Source organism: Coregonus lavaretus, assembly GCF_964263955.1.
Source record: "Coregonus lavaretus genome assembly, contig: HAP1_SCAFFOLD_1661, whole genome shotgun sequence".
Taxonomy (NCBI): Eukaryota; Metazoa; Chordata; class Actinopteri; order Salmoniformes; family Salmonidae; genus Coregonus; species Coregonus lavaretus.
This window is the reverse complement of record NW_028163339.1, coordinates 19,770-44,941: the sequence shown is the minus strand read 5'-3', so window position 1 is coordinate 44,941 and position 25,172 is coordinate 19,770. Positions and strand designations below refer to the sequence as shown.

Sequence of the window (25,172 nt, the reverse complement as noted above, 5' to 3'; positions counted from 1 at the left end):
ATGCTGTAGTGTGTGTGTTGTTGTTCAGATGCTGTAGTGTGTGTTGTTGTTCAGATGCTGTAGTGTGTGTTGTTGTTCAGATGCTGTAGTGTGTGTTGTTCAGATGCTGTAGTGTGTGTGTGTGTTGTTCAGATGCTGTAGTGTGTGTGTGTTGTTCAGATGCTGTAGTGTGTGTGTGTGTGTTGTTCAGATGCTGTAGTGTGTGTGTGTGTGTTGTTCAGATGCTGTAGTGTGTGTGTGTTGTTGTTCAGATGCTGTAGTGTGTGTGTTGTTGTTCAGATGCTGTAGTGTGTGTTGTTGTTCAGATGCTGTAGTGTGTGTTGTTGTTCAGATGCTGTAGTGTGTGTGTGTTGTTCAGATGCTGTAGTGTGTGTGTGTTGTTCAGATGCTGTAGTGTGTGTGTTGTTCAGATGCTGTAGTGTGTGTTGTTCAGATGCTGTAGTGTGTGTTGTTGTTCAGATGCTGTAGTGTGTGTTGTTGTTCAGATGCTGTAGTGTGTGTTGTTGTTCAGATGCTGTAGTGTGTGTTGTTGTTCAGATGCTGTAGTGTGTGTTGTTGTTCAGATGCTGTAGTGTGTGTTGTTGTTCAGATGCTGTAGTGTGTGTTGCTGTTCAGATGCTGTAGTGTGTGTTGTTGTTCAGATGCTGTAGTGTGTGTTGTTCAGATGCTGTAGTGTGTGTTGTTCAGATGCTGTAGTGTGTGTTGTTCAGATGCTGTAGTGTGTGTTGTTGTTCAGATGCTGTAGTGTGTGTTGTTGTTCAGATGCTGTAGTGTGTGTTGTTGTTCAGATGCTGTAGTGTGTGTTGCTGTTCAGATGCTGTAGTGTGTGTTGTTGTTCAGATGCTGTAGTGTGTGTTGTTGTTCAGATGCTGTAGTGTGTGTTGTTCAGATGCTGTAGTGTGTGTTGTTCAGATGCTGTAGTGTGTGTTGTTCAGATGCTGTAGTGTGTGTTGTTCAGATGCTGTAGTGTGTGTTGTTGTTCAGATGCTGTAGTGTGTGTTGTTCAGATGCTGTAGTGTGTGTTGTTGTTCAGATGCTGTAGTGTGTGTGTGGTGGTCTAACAGCAGGGTTAAGGGCTGCAGCTGCTTCAAACAAAAGAAGAGGAAGGAGACATGAGGAGGAGGAAGAGTGAAATGAGAGAGAAAGAAAATAGAGGACAGGAAAATATAAAACAAACCGTTAAAACTCCAATCACACAACCTTAGAACTAACTGGAACTATAGAACTATAATCACACAACCTTAGAACTAACTGGAACTATAGAACTATAATCACACAACCTTAGAACTAACTGGAACTATAGAACTATAATCACACAACCTTAGAACTAACTGGAACTATAGAACCATAATCACACAACCTTAGAACTAACTGGAACTATATAACTATAATCACACAACCTTAGAACTAACTGGAACTATAGAACTATAATCACACAACCTTAGAACTAACTGGAACTATAGAACTATAATCACACAACCTTAGAACTAACTGGAACTATAGAACTATAATCACACAACCTTAGAACTAACTGGAACTATAGAACTATAATCACACAACCTTAGAACTAACTGGAACTATAGAACTATAATCACACAACCTTAGAACTAACTGGAACTATAGAACTATAATCACACAACCTTAGAACTAACTGGAACTATAGAACTATAATCACACAACCTTAGAACTAACTGGAACTATAGAACTATAATCACACAACCTTAGAACTAACTGGAACTATAGAACTATAATCACACAACCTTAGAACTAACTGGAACTATAGAACTATAATCACACAACCTTAGAACTAACTGGAACTATAGAACTATAATCACACAACCTTAGAACTAACTGGAACTATAGAACTATAATCACACAACCTTAGAACTAACTGGAACTATAGAACTATAATCACACAACCTTAGAACTAACTGGAACTATAGAACTATAATCACACAACCTTAGAACTAACTGGAACTATAGAACTATAATCACACAACCTTAGAACTAACTGGAACTATAGAACTATAATCACACAACCTTAGAACTAACTGGAACTATAGAACTATAATCACACAACCTTAGAACTAACTGGAACTATAGAACTATAATCACACAACCTTAGAACTAACTGGAACTATAGAACTATAATCACACAACCTTAGAACTAACTGGAACTATAGAACTATAATCACACAACCTTAGAACTAACTGGAACTATAGAACTATAATCACACAACCTTAGAACTAACTGGAACTATAGAACTATAATCACACAACCTTAGAACTAACTGGAACTATAGAACTATAATCACACAACCTTAGAACTAACTGGAACTATAGAACTATAATCACACAACCTTAGAACTAACTGGAACTATAGAACTATAATCACACAACCTTAGAACTAACTGGAACTATAGAACTATAATCACACAACCTTAGAACTAACTGGAACTATAGAACTATAATCACACAACCTTAGAACTAACTGGAACTATAGAACTATAATCACACAACCTTAGAACTAACTGGAACTATAGAACTATAATCACACAACCTTAGAACTAACTGGAACTATAGAACTATAATCACACAACCTTAGAACTAACTGGAACTATAGAACTATAATCACACAACCTTAGAACTAACTGGAACTATAGAACTATAATCACACAACCTTAGAACTAACTGGAACTATAGAACTATAATCACACAACCTTAGAACTAACTGGAACTATAGAACTATAATCACACAACCTTAGAACTAACTGGAACTATAGAACTATAATCACACAACCTTAGAACTAACTGGAACTATAGAACTATAATCACACAACCTTAGAACTAACTGGAACTATAGAACTATAATCACACAACCTTAGAACTAACTGGAACTATAGAACTATAATCACACAACCTTAGAACTAACTGGAACTATAGAACTATAATCACACAACCTTAGAACTAACTGGAACTATAGAACTATAATCACACAACCTTAGAACTAACTGGAACTATAGAACTATAATCACACAACCTTAGAACTAACTGGAACTATAGAACTATAATCACACAACCTTAGAACTAACTGGAACTATAGAACTATAATCACACAACCTTAGAACTAACTGGAACTATAGAACTATAATCACACAACCTTAGAACTAACTGGAACTATAGAACTATAATCACACAACCTTAGAACTAACTGGAACTATAGAACTATAATCACACAACCTTAGAACTAACTGGAACTATAGAACTATAATCACACAACCTTAGAACTAACTGGAACTATAATCACACAACCTTAGAACTAACTGGAACTATAGAACTATAATCACACAACCTTAGAACTAACTGGAACTATAGAACTATAATCACACAACCTTAGAACTAACTGGAACTATAGAACTATAATCACACAACCTTAGAACTAACTGGAACTATAGAACTATAATCACACAACCTTAGAACTAACTGGAACTGTCCAACTACACAACTAAAGAACTAGAGAACTCTGTAAACAGGTTTAGAACTGTGGAACCTCCAAACTATACAACTAGAGAACTATGTAAATAGGTTTAGAACTGTGGAACCTCCAAACTATACAACTAGAGAACTATGTAAATAGGTTTAGAACTGTGGAACCTCCAAACTATACAACTAGAGAACTATGTAAATAGGTTTAGAACTGTAGAACCTCTAGAGAACTATGTAAATAGGTTTAGAACTGTGGAACCTCCAAACTATACAACTAGAGAACTATGTAAATAGGTTTAGAACTGTGGAACCTCCAAACTATAGAAGTAGAGAACTATGTAAATAGGTTTAGAACTGTAGAACCTCTAGAGAACTATGTAAATAGGTTTAGAACTGTGGAACCTCCAAACTATACAACTAGAGAACTATGTAAATAGGTTTAGAACTGTGGAACCTCCAAACTATACAACTAGAGAACTATGTAAATAGGTTTAGAACTGTAGAACCTCTAGAGAACTATGTAAATAGGTTTAGAACTGTGGAACCTCCAAACTATACAACTAGAGAACTATGTAAATAGGTTTAGAACTGTGGAACCTCCAAACTATAGAAGTAGAGAACTATGTAAATAGGTTTAGAACTGTGGAACCTCCAAACTATACAACTAGAGAACTCTGTAAATAGGTTTAGAACTGTGGAACCTCCAAACTATACAACTAGAGAACTATGTAAATAGGTTTAGAACTGTGGAACCTCCAAACTATACAACTAGAGAACTATGTAAATAGGTTTAGAACTGTGGAACCTCCAAACTATACAACTAGAGAACTATGTAAATAGGTTTAGAACTGTAGAACCTCTAGAGAACTATGTAAATAGGTTTAGAACTGTGGAACCTCCAAACTATACAACTAGAGAACTATGTAAATAGGTTTAGAACTGTGGAACCTCCAAACTATAGAAGTAGAGAACTATGTAAATAGGTTTAGAACTGTAGAACCTCCAAACTATACAACTATAGAACTATGTAAATAGGTTTAGAACTGTGGAACCTCCAAACTATAGAACTATAGAACTCTGTAAATAGGTTTAGAACTGTGGAACCTCTATAGAACTATAGAACTATGTAAATAGGTTTAGAACTGTGGAACCTCTAGAAAACTATAGAACTATGTAAATAGGTTTAGAACTGTGGAACCTCTATAGAACTATAGAACTATGTAAATAGGTTTAGAACTGTGGAACCTCTAGAAAACTATAGAACTATGTAAATAGGTTTAGAACTGTGGAACCTCCAAACTATACAACTATAGAACTATGTAAATAGGTTTAGAACTGTGGAACCTCCAAACTATACAACTATAGAACTATATAAATAGGTTAATAACTGTGGAACCTCTATAGAACTATAGAACTATGTAAATAGGTTTAGAACTGTGGAACCTCTGGAGAACTATAGAACTATGTAAATATGTTTAGAACTGAGAACTAGAGTGATGTAATCAGCAGGGTCGTAACCCCAGACTCCCCTCAACCTTTACTTCACTCATGTATTCTTTAGAAATAATGTATTTTTTCAGCACTTTACTTTTGCTACAAACGACAGCACACACACACACACCCACACACACACACTCACACCCTTATCCCTCCCTCCCTCCCTCCCTCCCTCCCTCCCTCCCTCCCTCCCTCTTCTAGTCCACCCCCCACCAGTGTCAACATGAGAACTGCCAAGGAGAGGGGGACGTTAGGGGAGAATATAAAAACACACAGTAGAAACTTGTCCAACTAGACCAGTGGCTCCTATTACCATGTGAAGGTCCCAATGTTTTGGTTTTGGGGAGTGTCTGGGGGAAGTGTCCATGTATCAAGTACTGTAGGGGGTGTTACAGTAGCTAGCCTGGATAAGGCCACAGGGGTAGGGGGTGTTACAGTAGCTAGCCTGGATAAGGCCACAGGGGTAGGGGGTGTTACAGTAGCTAGCCTGGATAAGGCCACAGGGGTAGGGGGTGTTACAGTAGCTAGCCTGGATAAGGCCACAGGGGTAGGGGGTGTTACAGTAGCTAGCCTGGATAAGGCCACAGGGGTAGGGGGTGTTACAGTAGCTAGCCTGGATAAGGCCACAGGGGTAGGGGGTGTTACAGTAGCTAGCCTGGATAAGGCCACAGGGGTAGGGGGTGTTACAGTAGCTAGCCTGGATAAGGCCACAGGGGTAGGGGGTGTTACAGTAGCTAGCCTGGATAAGGCCACAGGGGTAGGGGGTGTTACAGTAGCTAGCCTGGATAAGGCCACAGGGGTAGGGGGTGTTACAGTAGCTAGCCTGGATAAGGCCACAGGGGTAGGGGGTGTTACAGTAGCTAGCCTGGATAAGGCCACAGGGGTAGGGGGTGTTACAGTAGCTAGCCTGGATAAGGCCACAGGGGTAGGGGGTGTTAGAGCAGCTAGCCTGGATAAGGCCACAGGGGTAGGGGGTGTTACAGTAGCTAGCCTGGATAAGGCCACAGGGGTAGGGGGTGTTACAGTAGCTAGCCTGGATAAGGCCACAGGGGTAGGGGGTGTTACAGCAGCTAGCCTGGATAAGGCCACAGGGGTAGGGGGTGTTACAGTAGCTAGCCTGGATAAGGCCACAGGGGTAGGGGGTGTTACAGTAGCTAGCCTGGATAAGGCCACAGGGGTAGGGGGTGTTACAGTAGCTAGCCTGGATAAGGCCACAGGGGTAGGGGGTGTTACAGTAGCTAGCCTGGATAAGGCCACAGGGGTAGGGGGTGTTACAGTAGCTAGCCTGGATAAGGCCACAGGGGTAGGGGGTGTTACAGTAGCTAGCCTGGATAAGGCCACAGGGGTAGGGGGTGTTACAGTAGCTAGCCTGGATAAGGCCACAGGGGTAGGGGGTGTTACAGTAGCTAGCCTGGATAAGGCCACAGGGGTAGGGGGTGTTACAGCAGCTAGCCTGGATAAGGCCACAGGGGTAGGGGGTGTTACAGTAGCTAGCCTGGATAAGGCCACAGGGGTAGGGGGTGTTACAGCAGCTAGCCTGGATAAGGCCACAGGGGTAGGGGGTGTTACAGTAGCTAGCCTGGATAAGGCCACAGGGGTAGGGGGTGTTACAGTAGCTAGCCTGGATAAGGCCACAGGGGTAGGGGGTGTTACAGTAGCTAGCCTGGATAAGGCCACAGGGGTAGGGGGTGTTACAGTAGCTAGCCTGGATAAGGCCACAGGGGTAGGGGGTGTTACAGTAGCTAGCCTGGATAAGGCCACAGGGGTAGGGGGTGTTACAGTAGCTAGCCTGGATAAGGCCACAGGGGTAGGGGGTGTTACAGTAGCTAGCCTGGATAAGGCCACAGGGGTAGGGGGTGTTACAGTAGCTAGCCTGGATAAGGCCACAGGGGTAGGGGGTGTTACAGTAGCTAGCCTGGATAAGGCCACAGGGGTAGGGGGTGTTACAGTAGCTAGCCTGGATAAGGCCACAGGGGTAGGGGGTGTTACAGTAGCTAGCCTGGATAAGGCCACAGGGGTAGGGGGTGTTACAGTAGCTAGCCTGGATAAGGCCACAGGGGTAGGGGGTGTTACAGTAGCTAGCCTGGATAAGGCCACAGGGGTAGGGGGTGTTACAGTAGATAGCCTGGATAAGGCCACAGGGGTAGGGGGTGTTACAGTAGCTAGCCTGGATAAGGCCACAGGGGTAGGGGGTGTTACAGTAGCTAGCCTGGATAAGGCCACAGGGGTAGGGGGTGTTACAGTAGCTAGCCTGGATAAGGCCACAGGGGTAGGGGGTGTTACAGTAGCTAGCCTGGATAAGGCCACAGGGGTAGGGGGTGTTACAGTAGCTAGCCTGGATAAGGCCACAGGGGTAGGGGGTGTTACAGTAGCTAGCCTGGATAAGGCCACAGGGGTAGGGGGTGTTACAGTAGCTAGCCTGGATAAGGCCACAGGGGTAGGGGGTGTTACAGTAGCTAGCCTGGATAAGGCCACAGGGGTAGGGGGTGTTACAGTAGCTAGCCTGGATAAGGCCACAGGGGTAGGGGGTGTTACAGTAGCTAGCCTGGATAAGGCCACAGGGGTAGGGGGTGTTACAGTAGCTAGCCTGGATAAGGCCACAGGGGTAGGGGGTGTTACAGTAGCTAGCCTGGATAAGGCCACAGGGTGTGATAGGAGCGAGGGAAGGGGGTGTGTGTGTGTGTGTGTGTGTGTGTGTGTGTGTGTAGGAGGCTAAGGGGGGAGCTCTGAAAAGGAAACCAGTGATATACAACTATAGAACTATGTAAATAGGTTTAGAACTGTGGAACCTCCAAACTATAGAACTATAGAACTATGTAAATAGGTTTAGAACTGTAGAACCTCCAAACTATACAACAATATAACTATGTAAATAGGTTTAGAACTGTGGAACCTCCAAACTATAGAACTATAGAACTATGTAAATAGGTTTAGAACTGTGGAACCTCCAAACTATACAACTATAGAACTATGTAAATAGGTTTAGAACTGTAGAACCTCCAAACTATACAACTATAGAACTATGTAAATAGGTTTAGAACTGTAGAACCTCCAAACTATACAACTATAGAACTATGTAAATAGGTTTAGAACTGTAGAACCTCCAAACTATACAACAATATAACTATGTAAATAGGTTTAGAACTGTGGAACCTCCAAACTATAGAACTATAGAACTATGTAAATAGGTTTAGAACTGTGGAACCTCCAAACTATACAACTATAGAACTATGTAAATAGGTTTAGAACTGTGGAACCTCCAAACTATACAACTATAGAACTATGTAAATAGGTTTAGAACTGTGGAACCTCTAGAGAACTATATAACTATGTAAATAGGTTTAGAACTGTGGAACCTCCAAACTATACAACAATATAACTATGTAAATAGGTTTAGAACTGTGGAACCTCCAAACTATACAACTATAGAACTATGTAAATAGGTTTAGAACTGTGGAACCTCCAAACTATACAACTATAGAACTATGTAAATAGGTTTAGAACTGTGGAACCTCCAAACTATACAACTATAGAACTATGTAAATAGGTTTAGAACTGTGGAACCTCTAGAGAACTATATAACTATGTAAATAGGTTTAGAACTGTGGAACCTCCAAACTATACAACTATAGAACTATATAAATAGGTTTAGAACTGTGGAACCTCCAAACTATACAACTATAGAACTATGTAAATAGGTTTAGAACTGTGGAACCTCCAAACTATACAACTATAGAACTATGTAAATAGGTTTAGAACTGTAGAACCTCCAAACTATAGAACTATAGAACTATGTAAATAGGTTTAGAACTGTAGAACCTCCAAACTATACAACAATATAACTATGTAAATAGATTTAGAACTGTGGAACCTCCAAACTATACAACTATAGAACTATGTAAATGGATTTAGAACTGTGGAACCTCCAAACTATACAACTATAGAACTATGTAAATAGGTTTAGAACTGTGGAACCTCCAAACTATACAACTATAGAACTATGTAAATAGGTTTAGAACTGTGGAACCTCCAAACTATACAACTATAGAACTATGTAAATAGGTTTAGAACTGTGGAACCTCCAAACTATACAACTATAGAACTATGTAAATAGGTTTAGAACTGTGGAACCTCTAGAGAACTATAGAACTATGTAAATAGGTTTAGAACTGTGGAACCTCCAAACTATACAACTCTAGAACTATGTAAATAGGTTTAGAACTGTAGAACCTCCAAACTATACAACTCTAGAACTATGTAAATAGGTTTAGAACTGTAGAACCTCCAAACTATACAACTATAGAACTATGTAAATAGGTTTAGAACTGTAGAACCTCCAAACTATACAACTATGTAAATAGGTTTAGAACTGTGGAACCTCTAGAGAACTATAGAACTATGTAAATAGGTTTAGAACTGTGGAACCTCCAAACTATACAACTATAGAACTATGTAAATAGGTTTAGAACTGTAGAACCTCCAAACTATAGAACTATGTAAATAGGTTTAGAACTGTGGAACCTCCAAACTATAGAACTAAGTAAATAGGTTTAGAACTGTGGAACCTCCAAACTATACAACTATATAACTATGTAAATAGGTTTAGAACTGTGGAACCTCTATAGAACTATAGAACTATGTAAATAGGTTTAGAACTGTGGAACCTCCAAACTATACAACTATAGAACTATGTAAATAGGTTTAGAACTGTGGAACCTCCAAACTATACAACTAGAGAACTATGTAAATAGGTTTAGAACTGTGGAACCTCCAAACTATACAACTAGAGAACTATGTAAATAGGTTTAGAACTGTGGAACCTCTAGAGAACTATAGAACTATGTAAATAGGTTTAGAACTGTGGAACCTCCAAACTATACAACTAGAGAACTATATAAATATGTTTAGAACTGAGAACTAGAGTGATGTAATCAGCAGGGTCGTAACCCCAGACTCCCCTCAACCTTTACTTCACTCATGTATTCTTTATAAATAATGTATTTTTTCAGCACTTTACTTTTGCTACAAACGACAGCACACACACACACACCCACACACACACACTCACACCCTTATCCCTCCCTCCCTCCCTCCCTCCCTCCCTCCCTCCCTCCCTCCCTCTTCTAGTCCACCCCCCACCAGTGTCAACATGAGAACTGCCAAGGAGAGGGGGACGTTAGGGGAGAATATAAAAACACACAGTAGAAACTTGTCCAACTAGACCAGTGGCTCCTATTACCATGTGAAGGTCCCAATGTTTTGGTTTTGGGGAGTGTCTGGGGGAAGTGTCCATGTATCAATTACTGTAGGGGGTGTTACAGTAGCTAGCCTGGATAAGGCCACAGTGTGTGATAGGAGCAAGGGAAGGGGGGGGGGGGGGGGGTGGGGGTGTGTGTGTGTGTGTAGGAGGCTAGGCAAAACAACCTGTGGTTGAACCAATCAGGAGCCTGCTAGCGGCTGCCGTGCCATATATGGCTTGTGTACACACACCATGACACTGGAGGGCACACGTGGTGCAGGACCACACACCCACCACCAGGGGGAGACACAGAGGGGATACGTGGTGCAGGACCACACACACACCACCAGGGGGGGACACAGAGGGGATACGTGGTGCAGGACCACACACACACCACCAGGGGGAGACACAGAGACACAGAGGGGATACGTGGTGCAGGACCACACACACACCACCAGGGGGAGACAGAGGGGATACGTGGTGCAGGATCACACACACACCACCAGGGGGAGACACAGAGGGGATACGTGGTGCAGGATCACACACACACCACCAGGGGGAGACACAGAGACACAGAGGGGATACGTGGTGCAGGACCACACACACACCACCAGGGGGAGACACAGAGACACAGAGGGGATACGTGGTGCAGGACCACACACACACCACCAGGGGGAGACACAGAGGGAATACGTGGTGCAGGACCACACACACACCACCAGGGGGAGACACAGAGACACAGAGGGGATACGTGGTGCAGGACCACACACACACCACCAGGGGGAGACACAGAGACACAGAGGGGATACGTGGTGCAGGACCACACACACACCACCAGGGGGAGACACAGAGACACAGAGGGGATACGTGGTGCAGGACCACACACACACCACCAGGGGGAGACACAGAGACACAGAGGGGATACGTGGTGCAGGACCACACACCCACCACCAGGGGGAGACACAGAGGGAATACGTGGTGCAGGACCACACACACACCACCAGGGGGAGACACAGAGACACAGAGGGGATACGTGGTGCAGGACCACACACACACCACCAGGGGGAGACACAGAGACACAGAGGGGATACGTGGTGCAGGATCACACACACACCACCAGGGGGAGACACAGAGACACAGAGGGGATACGTGGTGCAGGACCACACACACACCACCAGGGGGAGACACAGAGACACAGAGGGGATACGCTGGGAAACACTTCCTCTCTCTTCCCAGGGGTTTTTTCTGACTAAGTCTTGGGCGAGTGTTTTTTCGGGCACCTATGTCCAAATATATATATATACAAAAAATATAACATATACACATACACACACACACACACACACACACACATTGTGGTCCTCTGTAGCTCAGCTGGTAGAGCACGGCGCTTGTAACGCCAAGGTAGTGGGTTCGATCCCCGGGACCACCCATACACAAAAAAAATGTATGCACGCATGACTGTAAGTCGCTTTGGATAAAAGCGTCTGCTAAATGGCATATTATTATTATTATACATATAAATAATATTTTCGAATGGAGAAATGTTTTCTTTGTAAACTTAAACTACTAAAAGTATTTAGAAAAGATAGAGCTATATACTTCAAATAGGCCACAGCGTGATAGGAGCGAGGTGCCAGGAAAATAACCTCTCACTCACTCGGTACCAGGAAAATAACCTCTCACTCACTCGGTGCCAGGAAAATAACATCTCACTCACTCGGTGCCAGGAAAATAACCTCTCACTCACTCGGTGCCAGGAAAAATAACCTCTCACTCACTCGGTGCCAGGAAAATAACCTCTCACTCACTCGGTGCCAGGAAAATAACCTCTCACTCACTCGGTGCCAGGAAAATAAACTCTCACTCGGTGCCAGGAAAATAACCTCTTTAATAATGTTTACATATCTTGCACTACTCATCTCATATGTATATACTGCATTCTATTCTATAATATTCTACTGTATCTTAGTCCATGCCGCTCTGTCATTGCTTGTCCATATATGTATATATTCTTAATTCATTCCTGACTTAGATTTGTGTGTATTGGCTATATGTTCTGAAATTAATAATAATAATAATAATATTGTTAGATATTACTTGTTAGATATTACTGCACTGTCAGAGCTAGAAGCACAAGCATTTCGCTACACCCGCAATAACATCTGCTAAACACGTGTATGCGACCAATACGATTTGATTTGAATAAGATCATCTTTTGAGAACTAAAAATCACCTAAATAAAAACTAGACAATCAGGGAGAATCTAAAATTCCCCAAATGATGCATTCAGGAGTGTCATGGAACAGTCCCCCCAACTAACGCGAACTCAGAGATTCTGAACGTGTGTGTGTGTGTGTGTGTGAGCATGCATGCATGTGTTAATCTATCTGTCCTCACCTGAGGGTGCCTGTCGGGGAGGGCAGCGGGCTGACCAGGTGTCGCAGGTCATCATGGTGCATTGTGGGAATGCTGATCTTGAGGGGGGAGATGTGGGGGAGGAGGGAGAGGCGGGGCGGAGGAGACTGCTGCTCCTCCTCTCTCAACTCCTCTCCAGGCAACAGAGAGGAGAACTGGATCTTTATGACTGTACTGGGGAACCTTAATACACAGCTAGAGGAGGGGAGGGGAGAGAGGGGGGTGGGGGGGGGGGGAGAGAGAGAGGAGAGGGGGAGGAGAGAGAGGGGGGGAGGAGAGAGAGGAGAGAGATGGGAAGGAGAGAGAGAGAGGGGGAGGAGAGAGAGGAGAGAGATGGGGAGGAGAGAGAGGGGGAGGAGAGAGAGGAGAGAGAGAGAGAGGGGGAGGAGAGAGAGGAGAGACAGGGGGAGGAGAGAAGAGGAGAGGGGAGAGGGGGAGGAGAGGGGAGAGGAGAGAGAGAGAGGGGGAGGAGAGAGAGGAGGAGGAGAGAGAGGAGAGACAGGGGGAGGAGAGAGAGGAGAGAGATGGGAAGGAGAGAGAGAGAGGGGGAGGAGAGAGAGGGGGAGGAGAGAGAGGGAGGAGAGAGAGAGGGGGAGGAGGATGAGGAGAGAGAGAGGGGGAGGAGAGAGAGAGAGGGGGAGGAGAGGGGAGAGGGGGAGGAGAGGAGAGGGGAGAGAGAGGGGGAGGAGAGAGAGAGGGAAGACAGATGGAGGTGTTTAGTTCACTATTTTACAGTTCCTAGACATTAGAACACTCTCTACTCCTATTAGAGCAGCCATTAGTTCCATTAAGTTAACACACCTGGTTACACCTGTAGGACACTTTCCCCTGGTGGTAATAATGCTGCCACTAAGTTTTTCAGTTGGTGGCACCAGCCCATGATCAGGTTAGTATATAGACAGAGACAGACAGACAGGCACCACACAGACAGACAGACAGGCAGACAGATAGCTGCCTCACACTTACATTTATAGTCATTTAGCAGACGCTCTTATTCAGAGCGACTTACAGTTAGTTAGTGCATACATTTTTCATACTGGCCCCCCGTGGGAATCGAACCCACAACCCTGGCGTTGCAAACGCCATGCTCTACCAACTGAGCTACACGGGACCAGCACACTTCCCTTTGAAACACACTATTCCTGTTCTACTTTTTAAAATGTGTGTTTGAATGGAAAGTACAGTTGAAGTCGGAAGTTTACATACACCTTAGCCAAATACATTTAAACTCAGTTTTTCACAATTCCTGACATTTAATCCTAGTAAAAAATTCCTTGTTTTAGGTCAGTTAGGATCACCACTTTATTTTAAGAATGTGAAATGTCAGAATAATACTAGAGAGAATGATTTATTTCATCACATTTCATCACATTCCCAGTGGGTCAGAAGTTTACATACACTCAATTAGTATTTGGTAGCATTGCCTTTAAATTGTTTAACTTGGATCAAATGTTTCGGGTAGCCTTCCACAAGCTTCCCACAATAAGTTGGGTGAATTTTGGCCCATTCCTCCTGACAGACCTGGTGTAACTGAGTCAGGTTTGTAGGCCTCCTTGCTCGCACACGCTTTTTCAGTTCTGGCCACATATTTTCTATAGAATTGAGGTCAGGGCTTTGTGATGGCCACTCCAATACCTTGACATTGTTGTCCTTAAGCCATTTTGGCACAACTTTGGAAGTATGCTTGGGATCATTGTCCATTTGGAAGACCCATTTGCGACCAAGCTTTAACTTCCTTACTGATGTCTTGAGATGTTGCTTCAATATATCCACATAATTTTCTTTCCTCATGATGCCATCTATTTTGTGAAGTGCACCAGTCCCTCCTTCAGTAAAGCACCCCCACAGCATGATGCTGCCAACCCCGTGCTTCACGGTTGGGATGGTGTTCTTCGGCTTGCAGGCTCCCCCATTTTCCTCCAAACGTAACGATGGTCATTATGGCCAAACAGTTCTATTTTTGTTTCATCAGACTAGAGGCCATTTCTCCAAAAAGTACGATCTTTGTCCCCATGCGCAGTTCCAAACCGTAGTCTGGCTCTTTTATGGCGGTTTTGGAGCAGTGGCTTCTTCCTTGCTGAGCGGCCTTTCAGGTTATGTTGATATAGGACTCGTTTTACTGTGGATATAGATACTTTTGTACCTGTTTCCTCCAGCATCTTCACAAGATCCTTTGCTGTTGTTCTGGGATTGATTTGCACTTTTCGCACCAAAGTACGTTCATCTCTAGGAGACAGAACGCGTCTCCTTCCTGAGCGGTTTGACGGCTGTGTGGTCCCATGATGTTTATACTTGCGTACTATTGTTTGTACAGATGAACGTGGTACCTTCAGACGATTGGAAATTGCTCCCAAGGATGAACCAGACTTGTGGAGGTCTACAATTTTTTTTCTGAGGTCTTGGCTGATTTCTTTTGATTTTCCCATGATGTCAAGCAAAGAGGCACTGAGTTTGAAGGTAGGCCTTGAAATACATCCACAGGTACACCTCCAAATGACTCAAATGATGTCAATTATCCTATCAGAAGCTTCTAAAGCCATGACATCATTTTCTGGAATTTTCCAAGCTGTTTAAAAGGCACAGTCAACTTAGTGTATGTAAACTTCTGACCCACTGGAATTGTGATACAGTGAATTACAAGTGTTATATATATAATATATAAATATGTTATAATTATTAATCTGTCTGTAAACAATTGTTGGAAAAATTACTTGTATCATGGACAAAGTAGATGTCCTAACCGACTTGCCAAAACTATAGTTTGTTAACAAGAAATGTGTGGAGTGGCTGAAAAAAAGTTAATGACTCCAACCTAAGTGTATGTAAACTTCCGACTTCAACTGTACATCTCCACTTGATGTGATTAATTGAATTATTTTTGATAACAGTAATAAGAATCTTATTCCTCCATTCATTAGAAACAACAACAATATTGTCATCTGTGTGATCAGTTGACGCTGATGATGGTGATCTTAGGCTTGTGTGCGGCTTCTCGGTCATGGAAGCCCATTTCATGAAGCTCCCGATGAACAGTTATTTTGCCGACGTTGCCTCCACCAGAGGCAGTTTTGGAACTCGGTACTGAGTGTTGCAACCGAGGACAGACGATTTTTACGAGCAGCGTGCTTCAGCACTCGGCGGTCCCGTTCTGTGAGCTTGTGTGGCCTACCACGTCGCGGCTGAGCCGTTGTTGCTCCTAGACGTTTCCACTTCACAATAACAGCACTTACAGTTGACCGGGGCAGCTCTAGCAGAGCAGACATTTTACAAACTAACTTGTTGGAAAGGTGGCATCCTATGACGGTGCCACGTTGAAAGTCATTGAGCTCTTCAGTACGGGCCATTCTCTACTGCCAATGTTTGTCTATGGAGATTGAATGACTGTGTGCTCGATTTTATACACCTGTCAGCAACGGGTGGCTGAAATAGCCAAATCCACTCATCTGGTCCCGTGTAGCTCAGTTGGTAGAGCATGGCGTTTGCAACGCCAGGGTTGTGGGTTCGATTCCCACGGGGGGGCCAGTATGAAAATGTAAGTCGCTCTGGATAAGAGCGTCTACTAAATGACTAAAATGTAAATTTGAAGGAGAGTCCACATACTTTCGACCATGTGTGATATCTATCTATCTATCTATATATAAACATCCCTTCTTCAGGACCCTGACTTTCGAAGATAATTAATCCAAATAACTTCACAGATCTTCGTTGTAAAGGGTTTAAACACTGTTTCCCATGCTTGTTCAATGAACCATAAACAATTAATGAACATGCACCTGTGGAACGGTCGTTAAGACACTAACAGCTTACAGACGGTAGGCAATTAAGGTCACAGTTATGAAAACTTAGGACACTAAAGAGGCCTTTCTACTGACTCTGAAAAACACCAAAAGAAAGATGCCCAGGGTCCCTGCTCATCTGCGTGAACGTGCCTTAGGCATGCTGCAAGGAGGCATGAGGACTGCAGATGTGGCCAGGGCAATAAATTGCAATGTCTGTACTGTGAGACGCCTAAGACAGCGCTACAGGGAGACAGGACGGACAGCTGATCGTCCTCGCAGTGGCAGACCACGTGTAACAACACCTGCACAGGATCGGTACATCCGAACATCACACCTGTGGGACAGGTACAGGATGGCAACAACAACAACTGCCCTATATACACACACACACACACACACACACACACACACACACACACACACACACACACACACAGTACCAGTCAAAAGTTTGGACACACCTACTCATTCCAGGGTTTTTCTTTATTTTTACTATTTTCCACATTGTAGAATAATAGTGAAGACATCAAAACTTTGAAATAACACATATGGAATCATGTAGTAACCAAAATAGTGTTAAACAAATCAAAATATATTTTATATTTGAGATTCTTCAAAGTAGCCACCCTTTTGCCTTGATGACAGCTTTGCACACTCTTGGCATTCTCACAACCAGCTTCACCTGGAATGCTTTTCCAACATTCTTGAAGAAGTTCCCACATATGCTGAGCACTTGTTGGCTGCTTTTCCTTCACTCTGCGGTCCAACTCATCCCAAACCATCTCATTTGGGTTGAGGTCAGGTGATTGTGGAGGCCAGGTCATCTGATGCAGCACTCCATCACTCAAATAGCCCTTACACAGCCTGGAGGTGTGTTGGGTCATTGTCCTGTTGAAAAATAAATGATAGTCCCACTAAGCGCAAACCAGATGGGATGGTGTATCGCTGCAGAATGCTGTGGTAGCCATGCTGGTTAAGTGTGCCTTGAATTCTAAATAAAATCACTGACAGTGTCACCAGCAAAGCACCCCCACACCACCTCCTCCATGCTTCACGGTGGGAACCACACATCTGGTGATCATCCGTTCACCTACTCTGCGTCTCACAAAGACATGGCGGTTGGAACCAAAAATCTCAAATTTGGACTCATCAGACCAAATTACAGATTTCCACCGGTCTAATGTCCATTGCTCGTGTTTCTTGGCCCAAGCAAGTCTCTTCTTCTTATTGGTGTCCTTTAGTAGTGGTTTCTTTGCAGCAATTCGACCATGAAGGCCTGATTCACGCAGGCTCCTCTGAACAGTTGATGTTGAGATGTGTCTGTTACTTGAACTCTGTGAAGCATTTATTTGGGCTGCAATTTCTGAGGCTGGTAACTCTAATGAATTTATCCTCTGCAGCAGAGGTAACTCTGGGTCTTCCTTTCCTGTGGCGGTCAGTTTCATCATAGCGCTTGATGGTTTTTGCAACTGCACTTGAAGGCACACCTGTTAATTGAAATGATTTCCAGGTGACTACCTCATGAAGCTGGTTGAGAGAATGCCAAGAGTGTGCAAAGCTGTCATCAAGGCAAAGGGTGGCTACTTTGAAGAATCTAAAATATATTTTGATTTGTTTAACACTTTTTTGGTTACTACATGATTCCATATGTGTTATTTCATAGTTTTGATTTTTTTAAACATTTTTTGTCATTTAGCAGATGCTCTTATCCAGAGCAACTTACAGGAGCAATTAGGGTTAAGTGCCTTGCTCAAGGGCACATCGACAGATTTGTCACCGAGTCGGCTCTACTGGCACAACGCTCTTAACCACTAAGCTACCTGATGTCTTCACTATTACTCTACAATGTAGATTTTTTTTTTTTTTTTTTTTAACTGGAATGAGTAGGTGTGTCCAAACTTTTGACTGGTACTGTATATATATTCCAGACTGACATTTGTCGTTATGATATTTCTATGTTTTTTTGTATTGCTTGCTAGGTATTCCTGCACTGTTGTTGCTAGAGAAACAAGCATTTCGCTGCGTCTGCAAATCTGTGTAGGCGACCAATAAACTTTGATTAGATCGTAAATATCCGTCATGCTGACTTGAGTGACTTTGTTTACGCGACGCCGCCGCCCGTCAAAACACTAAGATACAGTCAGTAGCTAAGCTAACAAGTTAACTCTAAATGTGGCTAATGTTTCAGTTTAGCTACTTCCATAATGCTGCTCACGTCTGCAACGGATTCACTTTAGCTAGCGTCTTCCTAATGTAGGTAACAAGTTAGCCACAGTCTCCTATCTTTTTCAATATGGGCTCTCAATGCGAATGGCTAATGTATTGAGTAGACAACTAGTTAGCTTCACAGTAGCCAGCTTAGATGTGTAATGTGGCTTATGTTTGTTTATGTAGCTAGCAACATTAGCATGCTAGTTATGCTAAGCTAACTTACAAGTTAGCCACAGCCTCCTATCTTTTTCCAATATGGGGCTCTCAATGCGAATGTATTGAGTAGACAACTAGTTAGCTAGCTAGCTTCCAGTAGCCAGCTTAGATGGTGTAATGTGGCTTGTGTTTTGTTTATGTAGCTAGCAACATTAGCATGCTAGTCATGCTAAACTAACTTACTCTCGGGGCAGTTGCATGGGTGGCGCGCCTCTCCTCTGAAACACGCCGTCCACGAACACCCCGTTCTTGCCGAGGCAGCGCAGCGAGAACCCGCACGGCTCCTCCAAGGTGATCTGGAGGTGCCGCCGAGAGATGAAGCTGGAGTGACCCATGTTGATGTCCACGGAGCCGTGCGACGAGTTACGGCCTACGGTCACCGTTCGCTGCCGCATGACAAACTCAAAGTCCCGGCCTTCGAGCTTGGCCAGGGCCCGAGGCGGGGACGCGAGGCGAGTAGGCATTCCGCAGCCCCGGCCCAGCACCGAAGAGCCCGAGAAGGAGAAATTGGGAGGGTGTGCGGCCGAGGTCACCCCGACTCGAACAGGGCTGCAAGGGGCAGATTGCAAGGCCAGTAGGGCTCGAGCTCCGTTGTCGTCCCGAAAGTCTGCCATCTTCTTTTTTTTGGGGGGGGGGGGGGGGGTGAATACAAACACACTCTCGACTCTCAGACACACACAGGTCCCTGCAACGTGAAGGGTTATTGGACAGGCCCGCTCGCTAGCTCCGTCGCTGTCGGAGAGACAGAAACAACATGGATTCTGGCCGCGGTGAAGACCCGGTGTGAATGAGGAGTGTGATCCGGAAATGGAGTTAGTTCGACAAAGTTGTCTCGACCCTTCGGTCCAATAATAACACCTGATAGCGATAAGACAATCCTGTTCTACCAAGCCGACGCTGTAAACATCACACTGTTGCTGCTCAATAAATATACCCCCCCGTTCTATATCCCACTATGCCTATCAATTTGTAGCGTTGTTCAAGACCAGATTGACCAGACGAGGCCAATAGTATGGTATTATTGAAGATGTTAGGCTTATTGGAATCGTATTTAACAATATTATATATATTTTTTGTGCTCTTTTTTTTTATTTTCTAAACGGTAAAAAAAAATAGTATGCCCTTGGACGAGAGAGGGTTAATACTCGTTTCCAGGAACCGGACAACACGTGCGTGACATATGTCGTTGGTTCGGGGCCAGAATGAGAAATGTTTTTAATTTGAGATGATTACTTGTTTGGTCACTGCTATCCCCGACTGTTTGTTCGGAATATGAAGGTGAACTTTTCTCTGTGTGAAGGAGGTGAACTTCATGACCAGAGATTCTCTGCACTGTGTTTATAAACGCTGAAAGTACAAGATAACTGGAAAGTGTGGAGAGTGGATCAGTTGTTTGGAATGGGACCAGGCGAGCTACCGCCCTTACGAAAAACTGTTTTTTTACTACAGTAATTTTTCAGCGTTATTCTGCAATTACTGAAAATACCAAAATACCACAGTGGACTGATGTTACTGCACTTTTACTGCACTTTTAAAACGGCAATCTTTTTTTGTAAGGGCAGGGCTGTGTATTTACATCCAATGGCCACACGAGGGCGGTATTGGGATCGGAAAACAAACGCACATGTGTGGAACACTACAATTAGGCCTAGCTGAATGAAATTAGAAATATGTCTTGATAAATAACAAATCAATATATATATATATTAATTGTTCTCATGTATATTTGTGTGTGTTTGTAACTTATTAAAAACAAAAAACTAAGTTTTAAGTGAGGATAGGCATCGTTCTGAAGCTGAAAAAAGATAGGAAATTCACATGAGCACATATTTATACATACATTTAGCAGACGCGCTTATCCAGAGCGACTTACAGTTAGTGAGTACATACATTTTTCATACTGGCCCCGTGGGAATCGAACCCACAACCCTGGCGTTGCAAACGCCATGCTCTACCAACTGAGCTACACGGGGAACAGCACCACAATGCCTATTCCACCCATGCTCTACCAAGGTTTTCCCAGCACACAGCTTTGACCTACTACAGTAGCTATGTTGGTATTGTACTTCAAACTATGTTTAGGCAGGTTGCTTAGGATTCAAACCTTCTCAAAAAGCCTGATTCATAGTCTTAGACGAGGTGCTTCCACATTAATATGATTTGTACCACATACAGGGTAAAGTATTGGATTCTTCACACACCACAGTACGATATTATCCTATTAATCATTTTCATGCTTTTTTGAATTTCAATCAAAGCAACCTTTGCTTCTATTCTTATGCTGAACAAAAATATAAACGCAACATTGCATATAAGGAAATCAGTCAATTGAAATAAATAAATTCGGCCCTAATCTATGGATTTCACATGACTGGGAATACAGATTTTTTTTTAAAGGTAGGGGCGTGGATCAGAGTAACCAGTCAGTATATGGTGTGACCACCATTTGCCTCGTGCAACGCGACACATCTCCTTCGCATAGAGTTGATCAGGCTGTTGGTTGTGGCCTGTGAAATGTTGTCCCACTCCTCATCAATGACTGTGCGAAGTTGCTGGATATTGGCGGGAACTGGAACACGCTGTCGTACAAGTCGATCCAGAGCATCCCAAACATGCTCAATGGGTGACATGTCTGGTGAGTATGCAGGCCATGGAAGAACTGGAACATTTTCAGCTTCCAGAAATTGTGTACAGATCCTTGCAACATGATGCTGTGCATTATCATGCTGAAACATGAGGTGATGGCGGTGGATGAATGGAGTGACAATGGGCCTCAGGATCTCATCACGGTATCTCTGTGCATTCAAATTGCCATCGATAAAATGCAATTGTGTTCGTTGTCTGTAGCTTATGCCTGCCCATACCATAACCCCACCACCACCATGGGGCACTCTGTTCACAACGTTGACATCAGCAAACCGCTCACCCACATGACACCATACACGTTGTCTGCCATCTGCCCGGTACAGTGGAAAACCGGGATTCATCCGTGAAGAGCACACTTCTCCAGCATAGCTGTGGCCATTGAAGGTGAGCATTTGCCCACTGAAGTCGGTTATGACGCCAAACTGCGGTCATGTCAAGACCCTGGTGAGGATGACGAGCACGCAGATGAGCTTCCCTGAGACGGTTTCTGACAGTTTGTGCAGAAATTCTTTGGTTGTGCATTTCCCACTGTTTCATCAGCTGTCTGGGTGGCTGGTCTCAGACGATCCCACTGGTGAAGAAGCCAGATGCGGAAGTCCTGGGCTGGCGTGGTTACACGTGGTCTGTGGTTGCGATGCCGGTTGGACATACTGCCAAATTCTCTAAAATGACGTTGGATGCGGCTTATGGTAGGGAAATTAACATTCAATTATCTGGCAACAGCTCTGGTCATTCATGGTCTCGATGAACAGCTGAGGTCTTGAACAGCTGAGGTCTTGAGGTCAGCTGAGTGGTAGAATCAGGTGTGGTACCACTGGGCTTGACGAACAGCTGAGTAGTAGAACCAGGTGTGGTACCACTGGGCTTGACGAACAGCTGAGTGGTAGAACCAGGTGTGGTACCACTGGGCTTGACGAACAGCTGAGTGGTAGAACCAGGTGTGGTACCACTGGGCTTGACGATCAGCTGAGTGGTAGAACCAGGTGTGGTACCACTGGGCTTGACGAACAGCTGAGTGGTAGAACCAGGTGTGGTACCACTGGGCTTGACGAACAGCTGAGTGGTAGAACCAGGTGTGGTACCACTGGGCTTGACGAACAGCTGAGTGGTAGAACCAGGTGTGGTACCACTGGGCTTGACGAACAGCTGAGTGGTAGAACCAGGTGTGGTACCACTGGGCTTGACGAACAGCCTGCATAACCTTGTAGATCGTCAAGAGCAACTTTTGATAACTCCTGATACAACCAACCACTGTAAATAAATTACCAACGGCTGAGAAACATCTGGAAAAATACAAAGTCGTTAGACAAGTACAAAACTCTTAAGATAAATTATAGACATATTTACAAATCTGAAAGTGGATAGGTGCTCTAAACCCTTGAATAGAAAAACTTCAGCTGTAAATGTCCTAAGTAATGTTGAACACAGCTGTCCAACGTCCTCATTTATAAACAGGAAACCAGGTGGGAGAACTCACAGATTTGGAACAGAACATACATGTTTAAATATTGACAGTGTGCGAAGTAGCGTGTTTACTGCGTGAATTTGAATTGCCATGAGTTGTTTGTCAGTTCCACATGGGCCAGCTTGCATTTCTCCATGACAGGCGCATTCCCACAATCCCCCCCCCCCCCCCCCCCCCCCCCCCAATCTGCCATAAAGCACTGTGGCGATTGGCTTGCATCTCTACAGATGAGGGCAAAGACCTCTTCCTTGAGAGTCTGAGAGCTGGTCTTTCCTCCGTTCTAGCGAGACACACACAGTAGTACACACCACCACACTCACTGCCACTCGCCTGCCACTCCACCAACCCAAAGGCCACCCCACTCACTGCCACTCGCCTGCCACTCCACCAACCCAAAGGCCACCCCACTCCCTGCCACTCGCCTGCCACTCCACCAACCCAAAGGCCACCCCACTCCCTGCCACTCGCCTGCCACTCCACCAACCCAAAGGCCACCCCACTCCCTGCCACTCGCCTGCCACTCCACCAACCCAAAGGCCACCCCACTCCCTGCCACTCACCTGCCACTCCACCAACCCAAAGGCCACCCCACTCCCTGCCACTCGCCTGCCACTCCACCAACCCAAAGGCTCTTTCAAGAGCCGCCTAATAAATATACATAAGTGTGTGTGTCGGGGATGGGGATTGTCAAAACTAGAAATTAATAATTGTCAAAATGTATCCTTGTCAAAATGTATCCAATCTTCAGATACACAGCCTTTACAATACGAACCCTGCTCTTAAAAACGCTGATTTCGACAGACCATTTAAATGGACACTCCTGAAGTGTTTGTTCCAAAACTATTCTGGGTCGTTTGTTTCCTCTTGCTTGGTTCAAATACAAACAGTCTAAAACAGTTGATTTGTTGGAAACAGATTCATTTCATCAAGTAGCTAAACAAAGTTAGCGAGCATGTCATTTTCTCAGGGCTGACCATTTTTTTTTTTTTTGAAAAGCTTGGAGTGAGATTTACTGTGTGAATTTTATTGGCCTCTGGCACAATCCCTACACGGGGGGGGGGGGGGGGGGGGGGATTTGACTGTTTTAAAGCTAATTTCCTGTTTTACGTATTTCGACATGGCTTAGGCAATATGACCAATCAGCTGTATTCAGGATGTTTTTAACACTAAATTAATACAAAAAAATGTGACTACTTTTTTACTTTGAGACTTTTGGGGAATTAAATGTAAAGTATGCTAATGTTTTTTTTAGGTGGTTTGACACTTTATTCAGACAGTAATGAAATGAGATAGGTAGACCGACAAATGCTAGAAACAGTGGGAAGGTTGGAAGCAGGGATTGATCCATGTTCTCATGTGGAAAGTGCTAGAAACAGTGGGAAGGTTGGAAGCAGGGATTGATCCCTGTTCTAATGTGGAAAGTGCTAGAAACAGTGGGAAGGTTGGAAGCAGGGATTGATCCCTGTTCTCATGTGGAAAGTGCTAGAAACAGTGGGAAGGTTGGAAGCAGGGATTGATCCCTGTTCTCATGTGGAAAGTGCTAGAAACAGTGGGAAGGTTGGAAGCAGGGATTGATCCCTGTTCTCATGTGGAAAGTGCTAGAAACAGTGGGAAGGTTGGAAGCAGGGATTGATCCCTGTTCTCATGTGGAAAGTGCTAGAAACAGTGGGAAGGTTGGAAGCAGGGATTGATCCCTGTTCTCATGTGGAAAGTGCTAGAAACAGTGGGAAGGTTGGAAGCAGGGATTGATCCCTGTTCTCATGTGGAAAGTGCTAGAAACAGTGGGAAGGTTGGAAGCAGGGATTGATCCCTGTTCTCATGTGGAAAGTGCTAGAAACAGTGGGAAGGTTGGAAGCAGGGATTGATCCCTGTTCTAATGTGGAAAGTGCTAGAAACAGTGGGAAGGTTGGAAGCAGGGATTGATCCCTGTTCTCATGTGGAAAGTTGTATGCGACACGTGCTGGGGAGTGTAACCACTACACCAAGTCTCTGCATAGGAAATTGTAATATTAATGGTTGATGGCAGCGGGTAACCAAAGGACACAAACATTTTATATTTTGTTATTAGGGTGAACTCTCTTTAAAATAGGTCTGGAAGAAAATCCAGCTTGCTCTCCAGCAGGGTTGGCCACCCCTGAGCTATGTTTCCCAAGTGCCGGGTGTTTGAAAATGTTCTCGTCGTAACAATACATTTATCAAAATCACCCAACCTTCA

The 25,172-nt window shown here is 44.0% G+C and overlaps 1 protein-coding gene across 3 annotated transcripts in view; it reads right to left on the bottom strand.

Moving 5' to 3' along the window:
• The window catches only part of LOC311118221 (forkhead box protein K1-like), a 45,695-nt gene extending 26,212 nt beyond the window's left edge, over positions 1-19,483 (bottom strand). For all 3 annotated transcript variants that reach the window (XR_014611775.1, XM_084193064.1, XM_084193065.1), the window contains exons 1-2: positions 19,030-19,483; positions 12,623-12,835 (exon numbers count right to left, since the gene is read on the bottom strand). Coding sequence is in view for 2 of the 3 variants with exons in the window: in XM_084193064.1 (XP_084049190.1) it covers positions 12,623-12,835; positions 19,030-19,460 (644 nt within the window). In the remaining variant the exon portion in view is untranslated. The remainder of the gene's footprint in view (positions 1-12,622; positions 12,836-19,029) is intronic.
• Positions 19,484-25,172: the final 5,689 nt, after the last annotated feature.